Consider the following 23,063-nt stretch of genomic DNA (forward strand, 5'->3'; position numbering starts at 1 on the left):
TAGCATAAGTAATTCCTTCAGCCCACCTTTACTAGCTTTACCAGTATGCAACTGGTGACTTTATTCTTGCCACTTCCCACTGCCTGCCTTGGGCTATACCCGGCCCTGAATTGGCTGATTTCCCTGCCACGCCAAGGAGTTAGGCTTTGTCCTGTAACCACTGATGAAAAACTGAAGGTCTTACGCGGCAGAGTTACAGGATAGATGTGGACTTTAGAAAGATGACCTGGTTGTTATTTTTCATTTTTTGAGGACAAAAGTCAAGTGAATTATAACATGGACTCTGCTCTAGCTCGGAAGGGAGGCGAGAAGGAGAGAGGAGCATGAGGTTAAGTTGTTACTTCTGTCTTGTAGGGGTTGGCGCTCAAGTCTGGGGGCAGCCTCCTAGAATGACAGTCTGTTAAGGTAGGGAGAGAGTCTTGGCATGTGTCCTAGCGGCTGTTCTGGGGGAGGGGGGGCTCGCCTCCCGTCCTCACGCCTCCCTTCATTCTGGTCCCCTCCTCAGTATACTCCATCACAGAGTCTCTTTTTGGAATTTCTGGAAAGGCCATGCCGGTTTTCCATTGCTTAATAGTGGAGTTTCCCTATTTGTATGTCCCCCTGGTCATTTATTGATAATTTAGGAGAGGAACAGCCACACACCTGAAGTCGTGTTGATAACCAAAAATAATAATAAGTATACCCTTTGTTAAGGGACTGCTGTGCTGAGCATTATCTCACTTAACTTCGACAGTAGCCGCATGAAAGTAGGTGCTTTCATCCTCTCCCTCTAACAGAGGAGAAGAATGCAGCTTGCAGAGGGTAAGGGACTTGTCTCAAGTTGAGAGTCAGGTACTGGCAAAGTCAGGCCTTGGTCACTGGAGTCATAGAGTTTGTTACAGAAGTATGTGACAAATTAACTCTTGATCCACATGCATGTGCGTGTATAGGTAGGTATAGCTTTAAGGTTGATCTGCTTTGTTATGTGTCACTTCGTTTATTTGGTCTCCTTACTGCCAGTCAGTCCTTAAGCTAAAAGATTTCTCAGAGCCTGGTTTGGTTTGAGCGGGGGTATGTGGAGGCAGTGCCTAGGACCCGGGCCTGGTATGTCAGACTCTCGAGAACCTGCCTGCCTCCAGGAGGAGGTGGCTTCCAGAGCTGGGCTGGCATGGCCGGCCTGTTTGTATTCACAGACTTGAAAAGCTGGAGAATGAAGTCAAGACAAGCCAAGACAAATTTGATGAAATCACCGCAAAGTGGGAGGTGGGCAAACAGAAGAGAATTCCTCAGGACCTGTGGGACATGCTCAACACCCAGCAGGTGCACTGCGCCGGGCTGATAGAGGACAAGAACAAGCTTATCAGCGAGTTACAGCAGGCAAGACTCCCGGCCCCGACCCTGCCAGGTGGGCTCAGGCTGGGAGATTTGACTGGCTTGTTTGCTCTACCTGAATGGAAAAATGTGGAGGCCTCACTTCACTACTCGGATTATTGCACAACTCAAGCAATAAATTCAGCCGGAAGGAAAAGCTTTGTAGTAATTTTAGAACTATTGGTGACCTTAGAAAGATGTATGTTGGTAGCAAATGCTGTGTCAGATTTTACGTTTTCAATTAAGGAATGGAACTTAGTCTGTAGTATATAGATTCCCATGTTGGATCCTGGATCTTCATTGCTCAGCTGGGGCACCCTAAGCTGTCTGGGAGCTTATGGGGAGATTTGCAGCAAGTAGTCATGGAGGGTTTGATCCCCTGCTGCTCCTTCCGGGTTTGCCCCGAGCTGAGGCCACTCCACTCCGTCTCCCTGTGCCTTCTCCCAGGCGTCCTCAGATTCTTCTGAAGTTAATTTTGCTTTGTATAGTTGCAATTCTTAGTGTTCACAGATACTGGAGAGAGAGGTCCAAGTGGAGTGTGCTTGGCACTTCTTACTTCTGTCTTCATTGGTGGCCAGCCTTTGACACGCTCTTCTCTAGGAGTTGAAAATAAAAGATGACCAGTATGTGAAGGATTTGAAGAAACAGTCGGATGACATCTGCCTACTTCTGGAGCGAATGGAAGAACAAGTGAAGCATGTCATGAAAACCTTCCGTCAGGAGCTGAATTACATTGAGGTAACAGGGTGTGAGAGGGCTGCCTTCTGCCCGTGGGCAGCCCCTGGGAGGAGGGCCAGGTCTGTCCCAACTGTGCCAGGTATCTCGTCCTCTGGGTTCGGCCCCTTCATTTGTTTACCCATTCATTGACTCACCCAACAAGTACTCGTCAAGGGCCTACTATGTGCCAGCCACTGTACCAGGGGCCGGGGATACAGCTATGAACAAAGTCCTCGACGGAGTCTGTATTCTAGCAGGAGACAGCTAGACAATAAACAGATAAACTACTAAATATATAGTTGGACAGCTGGTAATCAGTGCTTTGCAAGAAAATAAAACCATGTGAGGATAAGAAGAGTGGAGGAGGCGGGTATTTGTGAGCGGTTTATTTGTTGTATTTATGGCAGCCGGGGGGTGGGGGCATGGGAAAACAGGTTCTGGAATCAATACTTTGAATTTGAATGGAATATTAAGGATTGAGATTGAGACCTTTCCAAAATGGAAGAGAGCCAAGAGGGTGGGGACCTCTCTGGATTATTTTAGACTCTGTTCTGCATTCCTTGGCCTACCCCTTGTGAGCAACACGCTCCTTTGTTTCGTGGGAACCCCAAGCATAGCAGTGCAGTAGCCCTGGGTGAGATTGAAGCATATGCCAGGGCTTGCCCTGTAACTGCCCTCAGGGGCACTCACTGGCCTTCCTCCAGCTCCCTCCTCTGATACTGGCTGAGCCACAGGGCCGTTGGCACATTTCTTCTAGAAATTTATGGGAAGCCCAGACTTCATAACACTCCTTTCCATGCAACCGTTTGCATTTGGATGTGACGTGGGCTATCTCGTTGGTACATGGCACCTTGTGCAAATACTTACGAGTTCTTCCGTACTGTGGAACCTGCCCAATCAAAACAGACACAAGAGCCCTCTTCCTTCTTGGTCGTAGAAAGCATTTGAGATAGAACGGCAGGAACTGCTGACCAGGAATAAGAAGACATGGGAGCGGGCCCTGCAGGCTCACAATGCCAAAGAGGTAAAGGGGCGGTGGGCGGGGGAGGGGTAGAGGCTATGTCAAGGGTGATGCGTGGAGTCTAGGGCAATAGCTGCTGAGTCTGTATCTGGGGAGGATTGCCACGGCAGACACTTAGCACTGCACTTCATGGTTGGTCCGTGTGGCCCCGCAGGTGGCGGCTGCCTCTGGTGGTGACATTTGTTTCTGGTGGCTGCGAATACCACCTTCCTTTGCAGCTCGCTGGGGTTCCCGTGCTCCTGTCACTCTCTCCTTTGTCCCCAGGCTTCTACCCCAGCCACGGATATGTGTGACCCAGGAAGATGTTTTAAAGGGTGTGGGGGTTATCACTTTACTCAGAGACATAAAGAACAAAGAAACAGCTTGACCAAGATCCAGTGGATTTTTTTTTTTTTTTTTTTTGGGAAATACAAATGTCTGACCACAGGGCCCACGGCTAATTTCTTAATGGAACAATCCTCTTGGAGTTTCTCAAGTTAGGAGGCTCCAGAGTAAGGTAAACAGTACAAAGCCTTGGGGCTCAGGAGCTTCTGAGGGCCGACTGACTCCCTCCAGACTCATGACACTTGGAGACCCTTCAATGTGTCATGCTTGTCAGGCCACTGGAAGGATTGAGGCAGGACAGGGATAGGGCTGACTTTCCTCTTGTCTTCCCGTGCCTTCAGCTGGAGTATCTTATGAACCGCATCAAGAAAGCAGAGGACTATGAGAAGCAGCTGAACAGGCAGAGGATGTGGGACTGGGAAGAGTACAACATGATCAAGATCAAACTGGAGCAGGATGTGCAGGTCTGACTCGTTCCTCGGCGTCTGGGTGGCAGAGCAGACAGAGTACCCGTGCGTGTTGTATCCTTGGTGACTGCCCAGAATGTTCTAGAGTTGGTCCATTCAACAGATATGTACTCATTATCTACTTTCTTTCAAATGATCATATCTGTGTATCAGGACCAAAGCAGAACAGCCACCGTCTAGTGAGTAACTAGGCACTTAAGGCACAGTGTCTCTAGTCCTCATACTAACACAGAAGGGAGGAATCACTGACCACATTTTATATGTCAGGAAATAGGCTACTTACCTGGCAAATGGTAGGCCCTGGATTCAAGCCCAGCTCTGTCTGGCTCGATAGCCTATAATGTTCCTAATACTCTAAACAGCCCCTGGCTGATGGTTGGACATCGCAGTAAGGCAGATCCGACTTGCCATCAGAAAGATCTTCCTCCCTTCCTCCCTTCCTCCCTTCCTTCCTTCCTTCCTCCCTTCCTTCCTTCCTTCCTTCCTTCCTTCCTTCCTCCCTCCCTTCCTTCCTTCCTCCCTCCCTCCCTCCCTCCGTTCCTTTCTTCCTTTTTTTAAAAGATTTATTTGAGAGAGAGAGCGCACACGCTCTGGTGGGGCAGAGAGAGAGGGAGAGAATCCCAAGTGGACTCCGTGCTGAACATGGAGCCTGACGTGGGGCTGGATCTCACAACCCTGAGATCACAGCCTGAGCTGAGACCAAGAGTCGGACTCTTAACTGACTGCGCCACCCAGGCACCCCAGAAAAAACTTTCTAATAGTTAGAACTATCCAATATAGAAAAGGGTCATCCCACAAAACAAGGGGTCTTTTATCTCATAAAGTATTTAAAGGCTGCATGACTGTGTCTGTCTTCAATGCTGAGGAAGGATTCTTGCAGTGGAAGGAGGTTAGATTTTCTGGTTTGTGAAGCTCTTTCCAAGCCTAGGATTCTGTGCTTCGAAGTTAGTTAAAAAAAGCTCATCTCTAATTATATTTAGGTGTGATGTGATTACCTCTTAATATTCCAGCACAGTCTATTCCCTTCCGTTTCTGTCTAGAAAAACTTGTTAGACTAAAGCTTTTCCACATAGCCTGTGGTAGAATTTCAGGACCTACTACTCTTGTGGCTTTATGTAACAAGGTTGAATCAAAGCCCCTCCAGACTACAAATATTCTTACCAGTCTTGAGAATTTTCCTGGGCCTTTCTCATATTAATGTCATGGAAATAAGAGTCACTGACAAGGAACAGTGGAAGTCTGAGAGCAGCATTGTGTATGTGGGCTGCATACATGGCACTTTTAATGAAGATGGCTATTGTTAAGCTCTCTTTAGGCATCTTGGTTTTATAATAATTTATGGGACAAAACCACAGTGCCACTGCTGACCTCCAACAGTGAAATAATGGAAACTCATGTTCCTTTATTTGTTGTTTTGTTTTTCCTTTTGTGTTAAGAGCACGTAACACAAGATCCACTCTCTTGATACAATTTTAAATATACAATAACAGCAGTGTTACTCATTGACCTTCTGTTGTACCGTTAGATCCCCAGAACTTATTCATCCCACATAACTGAAACTTTGTGCCCTCTGACCAACTCCTCCCCCCTGCCCCTCCCCCAGTTTGACTGTTTTAGATCCCGCATACAAGTGAGACCATGCAGCATTTGTCTTTCTGTGTCTGGCTTATTTCACTTATTAGTATAATGTCCTCCCTGTCCATCCATGTTGTTGCAAATGGTAGATTGTCCTTTTTTTTAAGATTTTTTATTTATTTTTTGTCAGAGAAAGAGAGAGAGAGAGAGAAGAGCACAAGCAGGGGGAGCTGCCGGCAGAGGGAGAAGCAGACTCCCCACTGAGCAAGGAGCCCGATGTGGGACTTGATCCCAGGACACGGGGATCATGACCTGAGCCAAAGGCAGAAACTTAACCGACTGAGCCACCCAGGCGTCCCTAGATTGTCCTTTTTTAAGGCTGAGGAAGATTGCATGATATGTTTTCCACATTTTCTTTCCCCATTAGTCCACTGATGGACATTTAGCTTGTTTCTATCTCTTGACTGTTGTGAATATGCCACAATGTACAGGGGTGTGCAGACATCTCTTCAAGATCCAGATCTCAATGTCTTTGGATCTATATCCAGAAGTGGGATTATTGGATCAAATGGTAGCTCTATTTTTTATCTTTTGAGGAACCTCCATATTGTTTCCAGGGTGGCTGCACTAGTTCGCATTCCCACCAACGGTGCACGAGCTTTCCTGTTCCATATCCTTGCCAGCACTTGTCGTCATTGGTTTTTTGACAAGGGCTACCCTAAGAGGTGTGAAGTGATATCTCATTGTAGCTTTGATTTGCATTTCCCTGATAAGAAGTGACATTGAGCACCTTTCACAAACCTATTGGCCATTTGTATGTCTTCTAATCAGGTAGTTTATTATTATTATTATTATTATTATTTGCTATTGAGTTGTAGGAGTAGAACCTCACATTCTTAATCTAATCCTCAAATGCTTGAACAAAGTCAAAAAATTCTGGGACGTGGGGAGATTTTGGGGGTGAGGGGTGATGGAAGACTAGGGAGACGAGGGAGAGGCAGAGAGCCTGGGACACCCGTGTCTCCTGGCTTCCCCTGTCCAGTTGGACGACCTGTGGAGTGTGGGTATGTGGGAGGCAGGCAGACGGAGAGATTCAGCGCGGGGAATTGTGTGCAGGTCCTGTGCACAGTGGTTCTTTCCCGTGTTAGCATGGAAAGCAGGAGTATACTGTCCCACATTACCCTTTAACTAGGAACAGATAATCTAATCAGGGATTACCATATTGCCACATGTGGGGTATTTTAGTAGATCGAACTTGATCATAATGCCACCTAGGTGTACTTTCACTAGACAGTAAAGTCAAATAGCATCGATTTTTGTCAAGAAGATACAGCACACAGCTCAACATCAAATTTGCTCTTCCTAAGTAATTCATAGCACTGTATCAGTTCTAAAATATACAACTAAAATTTTTGCAAATCGCAAAAATCCGAAGGATCCAAAACACATAGATTTGGTTTGATGGGTAAAGTACAAGAAGTAAGAAAGAGAGTGTGTACTTTCCGAGTGCTTACTGACAGTAAGGTGACAGTATTAATGAGCAAAAAAAAAAAGAAAAAGCCTGTAAACATTATGCACTTGAGAAGGATTTTACCACACCCGCCCACCGCCCCAAAATAACACTACCAGAAACACCTCGTTCTTGATGCAGGAAACAAATGCTTTTTCCTTTAGGTCCTACTTGTGCTTTTAAAATTGTAAAATGGTTTAGTTCAACTTCAGGGACCGTTACCTTTAATACCAGAATATTAATCACAAAAATCAAATACAAGTTACTTATTTAACAAATACCGTGAACTTACATTATGCAAAGTGCCGTGATAAATAAGGCACAGTTCCTGAGAGTGGAGGTGCAGAGGCCCGGTAGGATCTCTGAGGTCAGCCCACGGGACCAGGGGAATGGCTGTTTGAAATTTCCATTCTACTTGGGGTGACGATGGCAGTTGGTTTTCTGGAGCTTGTGGGGCAAGAGGTGGCATGGAAAGCGGCCATGGAGAGGCTTGTACTGACGCAGGAATAATCTTCATAAATTATTCACAAAACCCAAACACGATGTTTCACCATTAGTCTTGGGAACATAAAGTACAGCTTCGCGACAGTATCTTCGGTAATTGAAGAATAAGCGCAGACAGTTAACAAAATCAGTTACAATTTTAAAATATAAAACTATTTTCAACGTATGACAACCAAGAACGGCTATATGTTGAGACTAAACCCTGAAATAATTGGCAAGAGTCACCGGTACCCAAATTATCTCGAGCAGAAGGTGTTGAAAACAAATGAGTCACATAATTCATGCAGCCACCTGCTGTAGACTCTGTTGGGTGAGACTACAAGACTATTAGTTCTGCAAGTTCATTGACAGCACTGAGAGTAACTCCCAAAGGGCATTGCGACTGGAAGCGGCAGAGGTCTTGGACCAGAGCTGGGGTGACGGAGCGGCTGATCTGTGAGCCCCTAGAGATGGAAAGCCCACAGTGCATGTTGCATTGCTAGTCCTTCCCTGCATCAGTCTCCTAGGAACATATTCTAGCAAAGAGCACAAGCAGGTGCGCTCCACAAGAGAAAATCAAATCGGCTAATAAATAATGAACCACAAGCGCAAGCAAAGAAATGCAAATTAGAACCGGCAGGTGACAGAGTTTCTTTGTTTGTTGTTTTGCCTATAAAATCAGCTCAGATGTGAGTTCTTTCAGGTCACAAAGAAAAAGACACGGCCTAATTACTTCAGTTCAGAGTTTTGTGAACTGTGTTCAGCTAGGTGAGGTATGAGTGGTGGTTGCACAAAACTAACAAAAAAAGTGAGTCAGTGATTTTGTTTTTTCCTTTCAAGATGTATTATGTAGGATAAAGAGAGAGTCGGTTTCCATAGTTAGTATTATCTAATAATGTGCCTTCAGGGATGAAATTTACACGAACACTAAAGGCCTACAGCTTGCATTTGTAACTCACATGGTCTCACTTCCTTATAAATGTAAAAACTGTTCTATGGCCAAATAAGTTTGGGAAATGCTGTCTTAGTGATAGGGGCTTATTGCAAGGCTACGAGAAAAAGGAGGTCCCTGGACGTCATCAGAGCAAACACCAGGCACTTGGGGTCTCAGCCACTCACTGTCCTTCCAAATCAGAGCAACTCCGGAGAGTGTTCATACCTTCCTAGGTTATCTCCATCCAGCAAGGAGCTTTTCTATTGGACTTTGTATTGAGCCACCTCCTAGGTCAGTGGTCTTCCCGATGTCCAGGGCCAGTTTCCTTTGGAGTACAGGGGCATAAATCATTGTGAGATAACCTGCTCATAATGGAGATTTAGAACTCTCTGGGATAAACAGGGTACTCTTGACTAATTCTCTCAGTTATCCATGCCAGCGCCTTTGTTCTCCTCTGCATCACTTCCTGGCCAGTTACCCTCCTTGAGGATGGTCCAGAGCTGGGAGGGGACGCTGTCTGGACTCACTTCCTAAGTTGATTCCTTGGCAAGGCTCTGTAGCAGCGTGGAAGAAGACGGGGGAAGGAGGCTTGATTGAGTGCCACATGTCACATGTCCCTGCTTGTCAAGCTCTGATCACACTTAATGACATCCTCTGTTCCTGCATTTCCACTCAGGAAAGGCCAGAGCAAGCTTGCCTTTATTTGCCCTGCCTCTAGCCTTGTCTTGCTCTTGACATTTTTTTTTAACTGTCAGAGTGACTTTCTTTCTTTCTCTCTTTCGCTCTTTCTTTCTCTCTCTCTCTTTCTCTTTCTTTCTTTCGCTCTTTCTTTCTTTCCTTCCTTCCTTCCTTCCTCCCTCCCTCCTTCCTCCCTCCCTCCTTCCTTCCTTCCTTTCTGTCTTACTTTTTTTTCTTTCTTTCAATTTATTTATTTATTTTAGAGAGAGAGAAAGAGCATGAGCAGGAGGGGCAGAGGGAGAGGAAGAGAGAATCCCAAGCAGACCGTGTGGAGCCCAACGTAGGGCTCGATTTCAGGACCCCGAGATCAGGACCTGAGCTGAAACCCAGGAGTCGGACACTTAACCGACTGTACCCCCCAGACGCCCCCAGAGTGATCTTTCTCTACTGCCCTGCTGCTCTGCCAGCCTCTTTTCTGACCATTTCCTGCCTCATACCTCACACTCTACACTGCTCGTGGTTTCCCCAAAGCACCTCATTCCCATGCCCCTCTGGAGCTCTGTCCCCTGAGGTGTCCACCTGAGCGACTCCTACTCATTTTCCAGGTCTCAGTTAGACATTCTGGGGACATGAGTGGGGACACCTCTGTGGCAATATGAACTTGTATGGTGTTTCTGGTGGGGTGATGTGTATCTCCAGAGGATCTGGTGCTCAGCACCAGAGGGGGCCAGACTGGAGGCTCTAAATGTCATCTCTCTCAGGCTTTAGGGACACAGGCTTTAAGCTTGCAGTTGAATGATGGATATATTTTTTAAAGATTTCATTTATTTATTTGAGAGAGAGAGAGGGAGAGCACAGAGGGAGAGGGAGAGGGAGAAGCAGACTCCCCACTGAGCAGGGAGCCTGATGTGGGACTTGATCCCAGGACCGCGAGATCATGACCAGAGCCGAAGGCAGACCCTTAACCAACCGAGCCACCCAGGTGCCTGAATGATGGATATATTTTTTCTGGTTGGCCTTTCATTTGCCTCTAATAACAGATTTTCTAAGAATTCAGGTGGAGGCACTTGTCACTCCGGTTCCTCTGACGTGACTCCAGAACAAAGAATCAGGGACCCTCAGGTACAACCAGTGATACCAGGGCCAGTGAGTATTATTATTTTTTAAACTTTAGGTTCTTGAGCAACAGCTTCAGCAGATGAAAGCAACTTATCAGCTAAACCAAGAGAAGTTGGAGTACAACTTCCAGGTGCTGAAGAAGAGAGACGAAGAGAGCACAGTGATCAAATCCCAGCAGAAGAGGAAGATCAATCGGTAAGCGAGCATGCAGAACATGAGCCCTTCTGTGCTGAAAATGGGGATGGGGATGAACTCTCCCCTTCTGGAGGAGTGCAAGCTGTTAACAATATAACCAAGTCTTATTAAAAGAGTTTTTGGGGAAAAGATAATACTTTCAACTGCTCCACCACCTCCCCCATGAAAGAATGTACAGCAAAAGTCCGTCTCCCACTCCCCATTTTGTGTGGCTCCTCTTTCCCACCTCTGTAAGAATTGTTCTTTTCTTTTGTTTCTTCCAGAATTTCTTTAACCACATATAAGCAAACACAGATAAATACTCTCACCACCCCCTCTGTTTTTAGACCAAATGATAGCATTCCATACACACTTTTCTGTGTCTTGAATGTTTCCGTATCAGTTCATAAAGAGCTTTCACGTGATTTAATGTCCCTGTGGATGGACGTTTAGATTGCTTCTAATCTTTTGCTACTGCAAATGATACCAGTGTAGGTACTCATGCCAGGGTTTCACTCTGCAGATGCGCAGAGCTCTCTGTAGGGTAAGTCCTCCACTTGTTATTACAGAAGCAGTACTGTGCATTTTAGAGAAGCAGGAAGTACCACACGTGAAAGTAAGAAAAAAACATAAAAACAGGGGCGCCCGGGTGGCTCAGTCAGTTAAGCGTCTGCCTTCAGCTCAGGTCATGATCTCAGGGTCCTGGGATTGAGCCCCGTGTTGGGCTCCCTGCTTGGTGGGGAGTCTGCTTCTCCCTCTCCCTCTCTGCCTCTCCCCCTGCTTGTGCTTGCTCTCTCATTCTCTCTGTCAAATAAATAAATAAATAAATAATTTTTTTTTTAAGATTTTATTTATTTATTTGAGAGAGAGAGATGAGAGAGAGCAAGCACATGAGAGGGGGGAGGGTCAGAGGGAGAAGCAGACTCCCCGCTGAGCAGGGAGCCCGATGCGGGACTCGATCCCGGGACTCCAGGATCATGACCTGAGCTGAAGGCAGTCGCTTAGCCAACTGAGCCACCCAGGCGCCCAATAAATAAAATCTTTAAAAAAACCCCATAAAAACCCCATATTCCTACCACCAGAGATTAAGTGTGTAGTGTGTCTCTTCCCAGATCTCTCCTTTCTCTCTCTCCCTCTCTCCATCTATCTATGACAGCCACAAGTCTGTATAGTTTGCGAAGAGTTCTCTGGGAAGCCTTCCTGAAGAAGTGAAATAGTGAAGGGGGGAAGGATGTGAATTGGTAAAAAGGAGTTAGGGCTCCAGGGTAGATGGTGCCAGAGCCAGGAATGAAGGGCAGGGCTGAAGACAAGGAAGTAGGAAGACGAAAGTTCCACGTTTGATGAAAGAGACTGCACTGTGGGAGAGGGGAGGTTGGTAGGACGGGAGGGGGGCAGAGGTATGTGAGACAGACCTTGGGTCTGATCCCAAGGGCAGAAAGATGAGTGGCATCATCCCCACCATCCCTTCCCTGGCTCTACCTACTGACTTCAAGCACGCACAGTTTCCCTTATCCTAAAAAACCTTTTAGCCGACCCTTTTGCTCCTGGGTGAGGCTGTTTCCCTTCTTGCTTGCTTGGCCATTTTCCTCTCGCCACCAGCCCCTCCCCTCCCCTCCAACACTCATAATTTAACCTCTGACCCCAGAATTGGACAACCACTTCCCTCTGTAGGTGACCAGTGATGTCCTTCTAGCCAAACAACCACGGCTCTTCCTCAGGTCTCATCCTATTGTTACTGGCACCGAATCTCAGAATTTTTCTCCTTTGGCTTTTAGGACTCTAAAATATTTGTTCTTCTTTCTCAGTGTATTCCTAATTGGTTTCCTTTGGTGGTTCTGCTTTCTCTTGCCTGATTAGGTATTCTAGAAAGCATCTTACCCCTTTGCTTTATATTTTTATTCCATCCACCCTCTACACCAGTCTCATGGCTTTGAATATGACCTGATATTTAAAAAAAATTTTTTTTTTTTATTTATTTGAGAGAGAGAACATGAGTGGGGGGAGGTGGGGAAAGGGAGAAGCAGGCTCCCCGCTGAGCAGGGAGCCTGACTCGGAACTCAATCCCAGGACCTTGGGATCATGACTCGAGCCAAAGGCAGATGCTTAACCGACTGAGCCACCCAGGGGCCCCTGAATAATGACCTCTTTCTCGATGACTCCCAGCTACATATCCCTAATCCTGACCTCACCTCCTCACTTTATCTGGGACTGCCAAAAGATATTTCAGCTTGGAGAGTTGCTGCCACTGCCAAGGGACAAGTTTTGACACCCGACTTGCCTACCCTCCCAGTCTTCCCATCATCCCCCCTCCCCCCCGCCCCGCCACCGTCCCCTCCATCTCTAGCTTCTAGCCAGTCACCAAGGACGGGACTTTTGTTGAGCCTCCTCTTGCAGCCCCCCATCCTGTCTACTTCCTGTCTTGCTACCTGGCCCAGACCTGCAGCATGCACCTGGAGTTGATTTCTGTTTTATTAGCTTCTATGGTTAGATGACACGTAGAAACCCCTTTGCTAAGCGACATGGGGAAAAATACTTTGGGATGGCTACTTAATAATTTTTTTTTCTTAATAAAATTTTTTCCGCCTATATGTGGAAAATCTCCTAGAATGTTGTAGTTAAGAAAATGAATTAGAGGGGCGCCTGGGTGGCTCAGTCGTTAAGCGTCTGCCTTCGGCTTAGGTCACGATCCCAGGGTCCTGGGATCGAGCCCCGCATTGGGCTCCCTGCTCCACGGGAAGCCTGCTTCTCCCTCTCCCACTCCCCCTGCTTGTGTTCCCTCTCTCGCTGTCTCTCCCTGTCAAATAAATAAATAAAATCTTTAAAAAAAAAAAAGAAAATGAATTAGATATTGGTTTTTATCAGAGCCTAAGTGGATTTTTGCATTTTATTAAGGCTGAAAACACAAAGGATGGATGTTTGAGTGTTTAGGGACCCTATGCTTATTTCAGAATAATGCTTAAGAGGGAAAATTTTATCTTTAGAATTTTTTTTTAAAGATTTTATTTATTTATTTTAGACAGAGCGTAAGTGGGGTGGAGGGGGGACGAGGAGCAGAGGGAGAGGGACAGGCAGGCTCTGCACTGAGCACAGAGTCCGATGTGGGGCTCGATTCCAGGATCCCGAGATTATGACCTGGCTGAAACCAAGAGTTGGACACTTAACCAACTGAGCCACCCAACTGCCCCTATCTTTAGAATTTTTAAACTGAAAATATCTAGGCCTTCAGAGTCTGTCTTCCTGTGTATTTGGGGCACTGACATAAGACACCTCTTCACGGGCTTGAAGTCTGACGTATGTATGGTCCTGGGTCTAAGAGCTGTGCCTGCCGTGTATATTTCATGAGGCAAGTTTCCATGCACAGAGAGAGCTCCCAGAGCAGTGGGATGGGGAGCTGTGACATGCCTGGGCTCACAGGACCATTGGCCAGGCTATCACTGTCCCTCACTGTGCTGGAACCTCCGGCCACTCCCCTGGAGGGTAAGTTCCATGCCTCAGCTCTGGGCTCGCTGGCATCCTGTGTAAAGTGCCCCCCACCCCCCAGCACTTCCACGCTCCACTGTGATGAGTGTGTCTTTGCCTCTGGCTCGCCTGATCGTGCCTTCTGTTCGAACATATCCTTGTATTCATCGCTGTAGTCAAACATACCCCTGGCAAGAGACCTTCCATGTTTGGTGAATGAGGGAGTGCATGAATGAACTATCGGACTCATGAACTGTATCAGCTCTCTGAGGATGGAGGGCTCATATCTCACACTTGTGGTGTGGAGTTTTAAGTTTTCCGTTTCTATTTCCCTTGTTTTAGACGGGAAGTGAACATCCAAATCATGGCAGTGAAATAGTTGAGATGTGCCCTTTAAAGATGTGAGGTGGCGCATTGGGGGAGGATTCAGTCACAGTCCTGAGTAGGAGACTGCCCCTCAGTGGGTCAGGGCTTCTGGACCGATGTAAATGAGTTTAGTCCTGGACGATCCCCTTACCTCCTGTGGCCTTCATTTCCTCGATCACAGTCGGAGCCGCTGGGTTTGGGAATAAATGGGAGGGTTTTCTGCACCTGCACAACTCTGACCCTGGGGGCTGTAGAGTTGTGTGAAGTCGCTGAGGGGAACAGACACCACAGCTTCTGTTCAGCTGCAGATGAACTTCGTCCCCTCTGCCCGGCAGCCTGCATGATACCCTCAACAATCTGAGATCGAAATACGCCAAACAGATCAAGCAGTTTCAGGAGGAGAACCAGTCGCTGACCTCTGACTACAAACGCCTTGTGACGCAATTCAAGGAGCTACAGAAAGCCATGCGGTATTTTAGGGACCTGGGTCCCAAGGCACGTGCCCTAGATAGAGGTGGGCCCAGGCACAAAGAGTCCTTTGTGCTGTCTTCCCCATCCCTTTACTCGCGTGTCCCCTGCCTTTTCTTGAGACGTGTGGGGACCACCTCCAGTCTGTCATAGGCGAGGGCCGGCAACCCGGGACCGGGATGCACCCCAGCTCCACCTCCTTGCTCGCCCTACTGCTCATGGAGGGGACCCTGGCCAGGCCCTGGGGTCTGCTGGCCATGCTGATCAACTCTCCTTCACAGGCATTTTGCTCTCATTGATGACAAGCAGTTTCGGGAGATTTGGCTAATGAATGAGGAGGAGGCAAAGGATCTGATAAGCAGAGCCTTTGATGTAGACAGGATCATTCATACCCATCATCTGGGGCTCCCCTGGACGGCACCTGATTTCTGGTTCCTGAGGAATGTGGGACCTATATCTCAGCAGCCGCAGAAGTCTGCCACACAGATAGTAGAAGAGGTGCTGATGCAAGCAGGTGACTGGCATGGCATCCTAGAGTCCTAGAGCCCCAGAGCTGGGGGCCTGTCAGACCATCAGGTCAACCCATTCATTTCAAAGATGAGCAAACTGAAGTCCAGAGATGGGGGAGGAGGTCTCGTGGCTGGAAGGTCCATAGTTGTGGCTTTTAAATCTCTAATTTAATTGATAGCTTTACCCGCTTCCCTGTTATTATAATCTGGTAGCTCGATCTAGAAGCTTGATCAGATTCAGACTTAGTTTAGTTTTGCTGAATACATTGTTGTGTACCTCCACTGGGATAAACTAATGGCAGTTTGTCTCTCTCTTCGGGAGGCGAGCAACCGTTGGTAGTCATTGTCTAAGATTCACTAATTGCCTTAGGGGTTGCAAAATGGCGATATTCTAAATTCTATCATATGTCTTCATTTATTAGCTGGAACACTTCTGAAAAGAGAATTTTCCCTTATAGCTAAATGTTAGCTATATTTATAGCATTTATATATAGCTAAATGTTACCCCGAGACACAGTTCGTATAGGAAAGGCAGGATATATGCTGTTCTTTCTCTATTTACTAGTTTTCAAAATAAATGGGCTGGGTCTCTAGCATCTTCCAAAGGTGACCAGTAACGTTTTATAAAATAAATATCATTGGTCACCTGGGTGGTGCAGTTGGTTAAGCATCTGACTTTTGGTTTCAGCTCAGGTGGTGATCTCAGTGTCGTGAGATCGAGCCCCACATGGGGCTCTGTGCGCAGCTTGGAGTCTGCTTGAGCTTCTCTCTCCCCACCCCTCTGCCCCCCCCAACCCCGCACACTCTGTCTCTCTGTCAAATATTTAAATAAATAAACAAATAAATACATATCGTTATGAACACATTAGATTTAAACAAATTTGATGTGTTTCGGTTTACTGCACTTATTACCCTTACTGATGCTCACATTGTCCCATCTTTGGCCAGTGCGAGTCTCTTCATGTTGGCTTCTGGGTCCTTTTGACACAACCTCAGTAGTTGTTGATAGCGTCCCGGCTTTCCAGAATGACCACATTTCCAGTCTAACATTATATGTTTCCTGCTTCAAGTCTGTCATCAGCCATTTCTCAAGGTCGAGGAGACCTGGTCCTTTTAAAGGGAATGGTATTTCAAAACCATAGTCTGGGAGCTGGAGTGCTCATTGTTTGGGATGGGTCAATTTCTAGGCCTTCCTAGTGGATGAGCATAGGGTGTAGAATTACATTTTCAGCATAAAATAAATCATGTGTTCATCCTGACACTTCCTAATCATCAGGATGCCAGGATTTTTACTTAACTTTATCAAAGTATATCTCCTTTCTCCTACCTTGAAAATCTTTTTTTTTTTTTTTTTTAAGATTTTATTTATTTATTTGTCAGAGAGAGAGACAGAACACAAGCAGGGGGAGAGGCAGGCAGAGGGAGAAGCAGGCTCCCTGCTGAGCAAGGAGCCCGATGTGGGACTCGATCCCAGGACCCCAGGATCATGACCTGAGCCGAAGGCAGACGCTTAACCAACTGAACCACCCAGGCGTCCCTCTCCTACCTTGAAAATCTTGGTGCACAGCCACTCCAAAATAATGACTCATTGCTTTTCCCACAACCACAGAACACTTGCAGAATAAAACATCAACCTACCACTAACAAATGATTACTAAAAATTGTTTAAACTTTTTTTGAAGTTCTTTTTACTCTTAGGACACATTCCACTAGAGATGTACAGACAGATTGCTGTCTTTTATTCTTTATTTATTTTTACATTTATTTTATTATTTATTTTTAAAAATATTTTGTTTATTTATTTGAGAGAAAGAGCTGGAGGAGGAGCAGAGGGAGAGGGACAAGCAGACCCTGTGCTGAGCGCGGAACTGAACATGGGGCTCAGTCTCACAACCCTGAGATCATGACCTGAGCCGAAACCGAGAGTCAGATGCTCAACTGAGTCACGCAGCCACCACCAACCCCGTCCCCAGATTGGTGTCTTTTATTTATTTGTAATTTTTTTTAAAGATTTTATTTATTTGAGGGAGAGAGTGACGAGAGAGCACGAACAGGGGGGGAGAGCAGAGAGAGAGGGAGAAACAGGCTTCCCGCTGAGCAGGGAGCCCAAGTGGGGGCTCGATCCCAGGACTCTGGGATCACGACCTGAGCTGAAGGCAGACGCTTAACCATCTGAGCCACCCAGGCGCCCTAGACCCACTTTTTAAATGAGAGCATATGCTTTTCTCCATCTTGCTTTTTTCACTTACAAAGCATCTTGGAGGTCAGTCTATAGTAGTAAGAAGACACATTCTTCATGCCGTTTTTATTTGGTGTTCCGTTGTGTGGCTGAGCTGTAACTTACTCAGATGGTGTTCTGTTGGTGGCCACTTGGGATATTTCCGGGGTTTTGTTTGTTGGTTTTTGCTCTCACAAACATTGCTGCAGCAAACAGCTCTGTGCGTTTGTGTCTGCATATTTTTCCTGGTGAGTTGTTGGGACAGATCCTTAAACTTGGGACTGCTGGATCAAAGGGTAAATGCCTCTGTAGTTTTGCTGGATATTGCTCCGTACGGATGGGACCATTTTGCTTTCCACCAGCAAGATGGTATCTTGTACTTTTCCAAAATATCTTCATTTACATGATCTCATTTTATCTTTTGAACAACTAGTAAAACCTAGTAGGACAATGATTTTTTGTGACTATTTTCAGGTGAGGTATATATAGTATAAAACATTTTAAAATTTCTAATTTTATTTTATTTTATTTTTTTTTAAAGATTTTTTATTTTATTTATTTATTTGACAGAGAGAGACACAGCGAGAGAGGGAACACAAGCAGGGGGAGGGTCAGAGGGAGAAGCAGACTCCCTGCCGAGCAGGGAGCCCGATGCGGGACTCGATCCCGGGACTCCAGGATCATGACCTGAGCCAAAGGCAGTCGCTTAACCAACTGAGCCACCCAGGCGCCCTTAAAATTTCTAATTTTAATTAAAATGTTTGGCTCTTGCTATTAGCTACCTGTTCTTGCTGACAAGTGAGGCCACCACTTGGACCACGGTTTAGTTGGCTACTTCTGGTCTGCTGCTGGTTTAGAAACCACCTAGCAGACGTTCTAGATTGTTCTCTAAAGTGAGCATAAATAGGTTCATACTCTCCCTTCCGCTTCCTGGTCGTGGCTGGATTTTGAGTATGATGTTGGCAGGGAGATGAAAGTTAGAACAGCCAAGCATTGTAGAATGGCAGAATTCTCCCGCTAGTCTCGTATCCAACCCCCAGCCTCCCTGTTTTTGCCACATACTAGGCTTTCTTCAGCTAAGGAGACTCCATAGGGCCTTAAAGAGGCTTTTTAACAGGTAAATTTTCTCAAGGAAAGCCGTTTGTTGCTCAAAGTCAACCAAGCCAAGCAACGATCTCCCTTTTCTCTCCCACTCTCTATTCTCTCTGCCCCATCTGCAGAAGAGGAGGGGACTGAGGAGACCGCCTCGGAAGCAGAGTCTTACCTCGACCTGCCGAAGCAAATTTCCCCGAAAACTACCAGAAAGATCCTGATGCTCCTGTGTGACGAGTCGGTGAGGCCGGCCGCGTGGGGCTGCACCGGAGGGACTCCTGGCCGGTGGCTCCCCGCGCTGGCTTCTCCTGTGAGACTGTGGCCCAGGCTGGCCCGGCCAGGCAGGAGGGCTCAAGCACTGAGCCGCAGGGCTGGGCTGGTTCACGAGGTTCACGAGCCTCAGAGCTGCCCTCGGCGGGCCAACGGGTCCTCCCTTAGTGGGTCAGCAAGGGGTGGGCCAAGTTGGCCCCCGGCTCCTGCTAATTAAAAAAAAAAAAAAAAGAGGCTGAGTCTGCAAGAGAAGGGGCGCCAGTCTCCCCTCTGCGAACCCACCTGCCGAGGGGTGTGGCCACAGCTGACGTGGCCTTACCCCGGGAGCTCAGTCTGTGATTTCTCGGGGTGTGTTAGGCTTTGGATAGCTGTATACTGTATATTAGCAAGACCCACTGGATTTCATGTAAGGGGTGTTGGAGGTGGCTCAGCTAGGAGTTGAGGTGTTCCAGGAACATGACTGGTGCATGATCCTGCATTTCTGAGATGAGTCAAAGAGGTGTAGCCGGGACTGGCAGCTTCCCATCCCCATGGACAGTTTTCTGGGGCCAAGAGCTGGCTCTTGGCCCTGAGGGCGGCTCCTGCTGAAAGAGGCAGTAGGCATGTGCTCCCCCCACCTACCCGCAGGCTTGCTGCCAGTGGCCCCCTGTCACGCAGCCCTCCCCCGGCCTTCCCAGCTCAGAGTGGGTGCCGGGCGCCCAGTGTCCCCACCCGCCCCCCACTTCCTGTGCATTGTGTCGGGATACGGTGTGCCCACCCCCCGCCATGCCTCCCTCCCTCTCCCCCAGCTCAGTGCCTGCCGCCCTGGTCTATGGATATTGGAGGGCTAGTCTCTGAGTGAAGTGATGTTGCGCGGGTGGGAATCTGTGACTGGAGCAGGTCTGGGCGGCTCTGGGGAACTTAGCCGTTTGCCCAGGGGCTTGTGGGTGAGGTGAGCCAGCACCCTTCGTCCATGAGTATTGGCTTTGTGTCCGGGAAGGGCTCTCAGGCATCCCAGGAAGGACTTCCTCTGGGGTCCTGCTGCCCAAAGTCTCATCCCTGGAGTCATCGCTGATAGTTACACAGAGGTAGGCTGCAGACCCAGCACTCATTTCTGAAACCTGTCTCTGACTAGAGATGTCATCTTCCTTCCCAGGGTTTCCTCATAGAGAGCAAGCTGCTGAGCCTTCTCCTTCCCCTGGAGAAGAACGAATGCTATCTGCTGAGGTTGGACGCCATTTTCTCAGTGAGTCCCACTGGGCTGAGTTGATGGGGTGGGGGCCTCATTCTATGCCGGCCTCCTCTGTTTTTCCAACATTGCCTTGGCCGTGGGAAGAGATAGAGGTCTCCCAGGCTTCCCTGGGCTTGCTGTCACCTCCTTCCCTTTCCTCGTTCTCCATGCCCCAAATTGGCCACGAAGTCTCTCAGCCCTCACCCTTCCTCTACCAGCTTCTCTCTCATGGCCTGGCTCTCAGACTCTAGGTTCTCCTCTGCACCCCTAAACTCGGATGTGTGTCCAGCCTCCTCTAGCATTCTCATATCCCCCAGGCCTGTACAGGGCTGTTCCTGACTCTGAGCATTCTTTCTCTGCTCGGATGTGATCTCACTGTGCTTCCCTGGTGTTGAGTGGCCTCACTCTGGGCCATGGCAGGTGCTGGGGGTGTTCGGGGGAACAGCCAAACCTCCTGCTCTTAGGAGCTGAGGGTCTGGTAACTCTGGTAGCCGGTGGACTTCTTGCTGTGGTGTTTGAGCAATTCTCCTATTTTCCCCCAGGCCCTTGGAATTGAAAGTGAGGACGACTTATATAAACTGGTGAATTTCTTCCTCAAATACCGAGTTTATCATTCACCCTCCAGTCAGGTAATGTGAAATGCAATAAAAAAGAGAGCATTTGAAATTCTGGAAGCCCCCAGAGGGCATTGCTGCCTTTCTGTCATACTTCTGGAGAAATAGTGAGGGTTTTCTGTCAGAGATAGCTAACTTAGCATTTCCCATACTATTACCTTTTCTATTTGCAAGGGAAAGAATGGCTGGGGATGGGAGGCTGTTCTCAAACTAAGGCCCAAAGTGTCTTTTCCTTGTCCCTTCCTCAAAGCCAGGCTTCAGCCCCTAGGAGCCCTGGGCCCACCAAGCTCTGAATATTTTGATCCTCACCACTTTCCTGCAAAGCAGGGCCCATCTGTAATACCCATCTTGATTGTAATGGACTCTTCTGAAGAAGCCATCATGTTAAAAATATTATAAAGTTTTAATTTATTTTATTTATTTTTTAAAAGATTTTATTTATTTATTTGACAGAGAGAGAGATAGCGAGAGCAGGAACACAAGCAGGGGGAGTGGGAGAGGGAGAAGCAGGCCTCCTGCCGAGCAGGGAGCCCGATGTGGGACTCGATCCCAGGACCCCGGGATCATGACCTGAGCCGAAGGCAGACGCTTAACGACTGAGCCACCCAGGCGCCCTAAAGTTTTAATTTAAAAATTAAAAACTTAAATTAAAAAATACGTTTCGTATTGCTGGCTCCAGGGTGAGTATCCTCATATGCTTCTGAAAAGAATTGGCTGGGTGAACAAAACCCAGAAGCTGTAAAGGGGGAAAAATAGGATCTGTTTGACTACATTAAAAAAACGAACAAAAAAAACCCCAACCGTGTGGGGCAAAAATCACTATAAGCAAAGTTAAGATACAGATGACATTTGTGGGGGAGTATTTTTAACTCACATCACAGTTAAGGGCCCATTTCCTTAATATACAAAGAACTCATATAAACCAATAAGAAAAAGACCAACAACTCAATGGATAGGACAAGGGATATGAACAAAAATCTCCTACAAGAGGCAATACGAATAACTTTTAAACACATGAAAAGATAACCAGGCTTCTTATGATAAGAGAAGTGCAAATACTGTTCCACATTCCATCTGCACCTGTCACGTGGGCAAGACTCTGCAAGTTCGATAGCACATGCTGACGGCCCAGGCGTGGGAACCAGACCCACTCCTGTCACTGCTGTGAGAGCCCATTGTCACGGCGTGCAGTGTGGGTGACAACACCGTATGCCCTGGCCCCTGCAATTCTTCCTGCAGTCATGTCTCAACACGATGAAAGTGTTTATTATAGCTCATTGGTTTCCACGCCACTTGAAATGGGAGAAGGTTGAAAATAACCTCTAATTCCATCATGAAAGGATCGATTACCTCATCAGCGGGGCATCGACACAGTGGGATACTATGCACCAGTAAGAAAAAGACCAAAGCAGTTCTTTACGTATTTTTTACGTGAAAATATCTCTGAGGTTTATTGGTATGTGAAAAACACCAAGTGCCGAACTGTGTCTGCGGTAGAGTTTCATTCGTGTGAGAACGGGAGGGAAAGCGTTGCTTGTATGGACAGAGGATTTCTTTGGAAGGATGCATAAGACATCGATGACGTTGGTTTCCCTATGGGAGGTGAACTGGACTATGAGACAGGAGTAGGAGGAAGACGTTTTTTAATTAAAAAATTAAAATGTAATTTGTGATTTTTGATTCAAAGAGATGTATAGTGTCAGCTTTAGGAATATCAATAAAATGAACACCGATGAGCCCCAATTTAGAAATAGAAGATTATCACTGTTTTGAAGGCCCCTGTGTGCCTCTCCCTGATCCTATCCCCCTTCTCTTCCACCCTTTCACCATTTCTTCATTCCTGGAAATGTGTCCCTTGGCATCTTTTTTGTAACTTTCTGTAAACTTTTCTCTACTTTTTCTCTCTCTGCCTGTCTTCAGACACTCATGCTTGCTGTGTGCCCCCGATCCATAGTCACCCTTACGCCTTTCTCCAGCTCAACCCCTGGCATCTGTCACCCCCACAGGAGCAAACAAGCCTGTTGTCAGCGCCGGAGCCAGGAGAGCAGCCAGACCTCGAGGGACAGAAAGAGGAAAGCCTCGTGGAAGGGGAGCCGGAAGAGAAGGAGGCCCCCCCTTCTCCCAGGCTCATCCATCCCAACGATGTCCTCAAGATTCTGGAGGCCTTTGTCATGGGTCTAAAGAAACCCAGGTGTGCTGGAGGGCTCAGGGAAGGTGGAGGCCAAGCAGATGCTCATGTGTGCAGAGGCTGGGGGGCGGGGGGGGGGGGGGGGAGGAATCCGTGGACCCGAAGGGAAGGAGTGGCTGTAGAAGCGATTTGCATTTTCTCATGCATCATTCATTCAGCGGTCAGTCACGGGGTCTGCTGTGCCCTGTGGAGGTCGCACCTTGTGAGCAGGACGATGGCCAGAGCATAACGAGGCCATGGCCACCCCATCTGGCATGTCTGAGGGCTTCAGGCACCCAAACTGGGTTTTGCTAGGTGGATAAGTGGGGGAAGAGCCA

The 23,063-nt window shown here is 47.4% G+C and overlaps 1 protein-coding gene across 2 annotated transcripts in view; it reads left to right on the top strand.

Annotated features, from left to right (window-relative positions):
- Positions 1 to 23,063, top strand: part of DRC1 (dynein regulatory complex subunit 1) — a 43,339-nt gene that overhangs the window by 16,932 nt on the left and 3,344 nt on the right. For both annotated transcript variants that reach the window (XM_064571955.1, XM_045884235.3), the window contains exons 4-14: positions 1,173 to 1,356; positions 1,951 to 2,088; positions 3,005 to 3,091; positions 3,754 to 3,876; positions 10,234 to 10,373; positions 14,513 to 14,647; positions 14,927 to 15,159; positions 18,593 to 18,705; positions 19,870 to 19,959; positions 20,487 to 20,573; positions 22,565 to 22,749. In XM_064571955.1, coding sequence (XP_064428025.1) covers positions 1,173 to 1,356; positions 1,951 to 2,088; positions 3,005 to 3,091; positions 3,754 to 3,876; positions 10,234 to 10,373; positions 14,513 to 14,647; positions 14,927 to 15,159; positions 18,593 to 18,705; positions 19,870 to 19,959; positions 20,487 to 20,573; positions 22,565 to 22,749 — 1,515 coding nt within the window. The remainder of the gene's footprint in view (positions 1 to 1,172; positions 1,357 to 1,950; positions 2,089 to 3,004; positions 3,092 to 3,753; positions 3,877 to 10,233; positions 10,374 to 14,512; positions 14,648 to 14,926; positions 15,160 to 18,592; positions 18,706 to 19,869; positions 19,960 to 20,486; positions 20,574 to 22,564; positions 22,750 to 23,063) is intronic.

This window comes from Mirounga angustirostris, unplaced genomic scaffold, assembly GCF_029215605.1.
Source record: "Mirounga angustirostris isolate CCGP_5_RB_7025 unplaced genomic scaffold, mMirAng1.0.hap1 SCAF_10, whole genome shotgun sequence".
Taxonomy (NCBI): Eukaryota; Metazoa; Chordata; class Mammalia; order Carnivora; family Phocidae; genus Mirounga; species Mirounga angustirostris.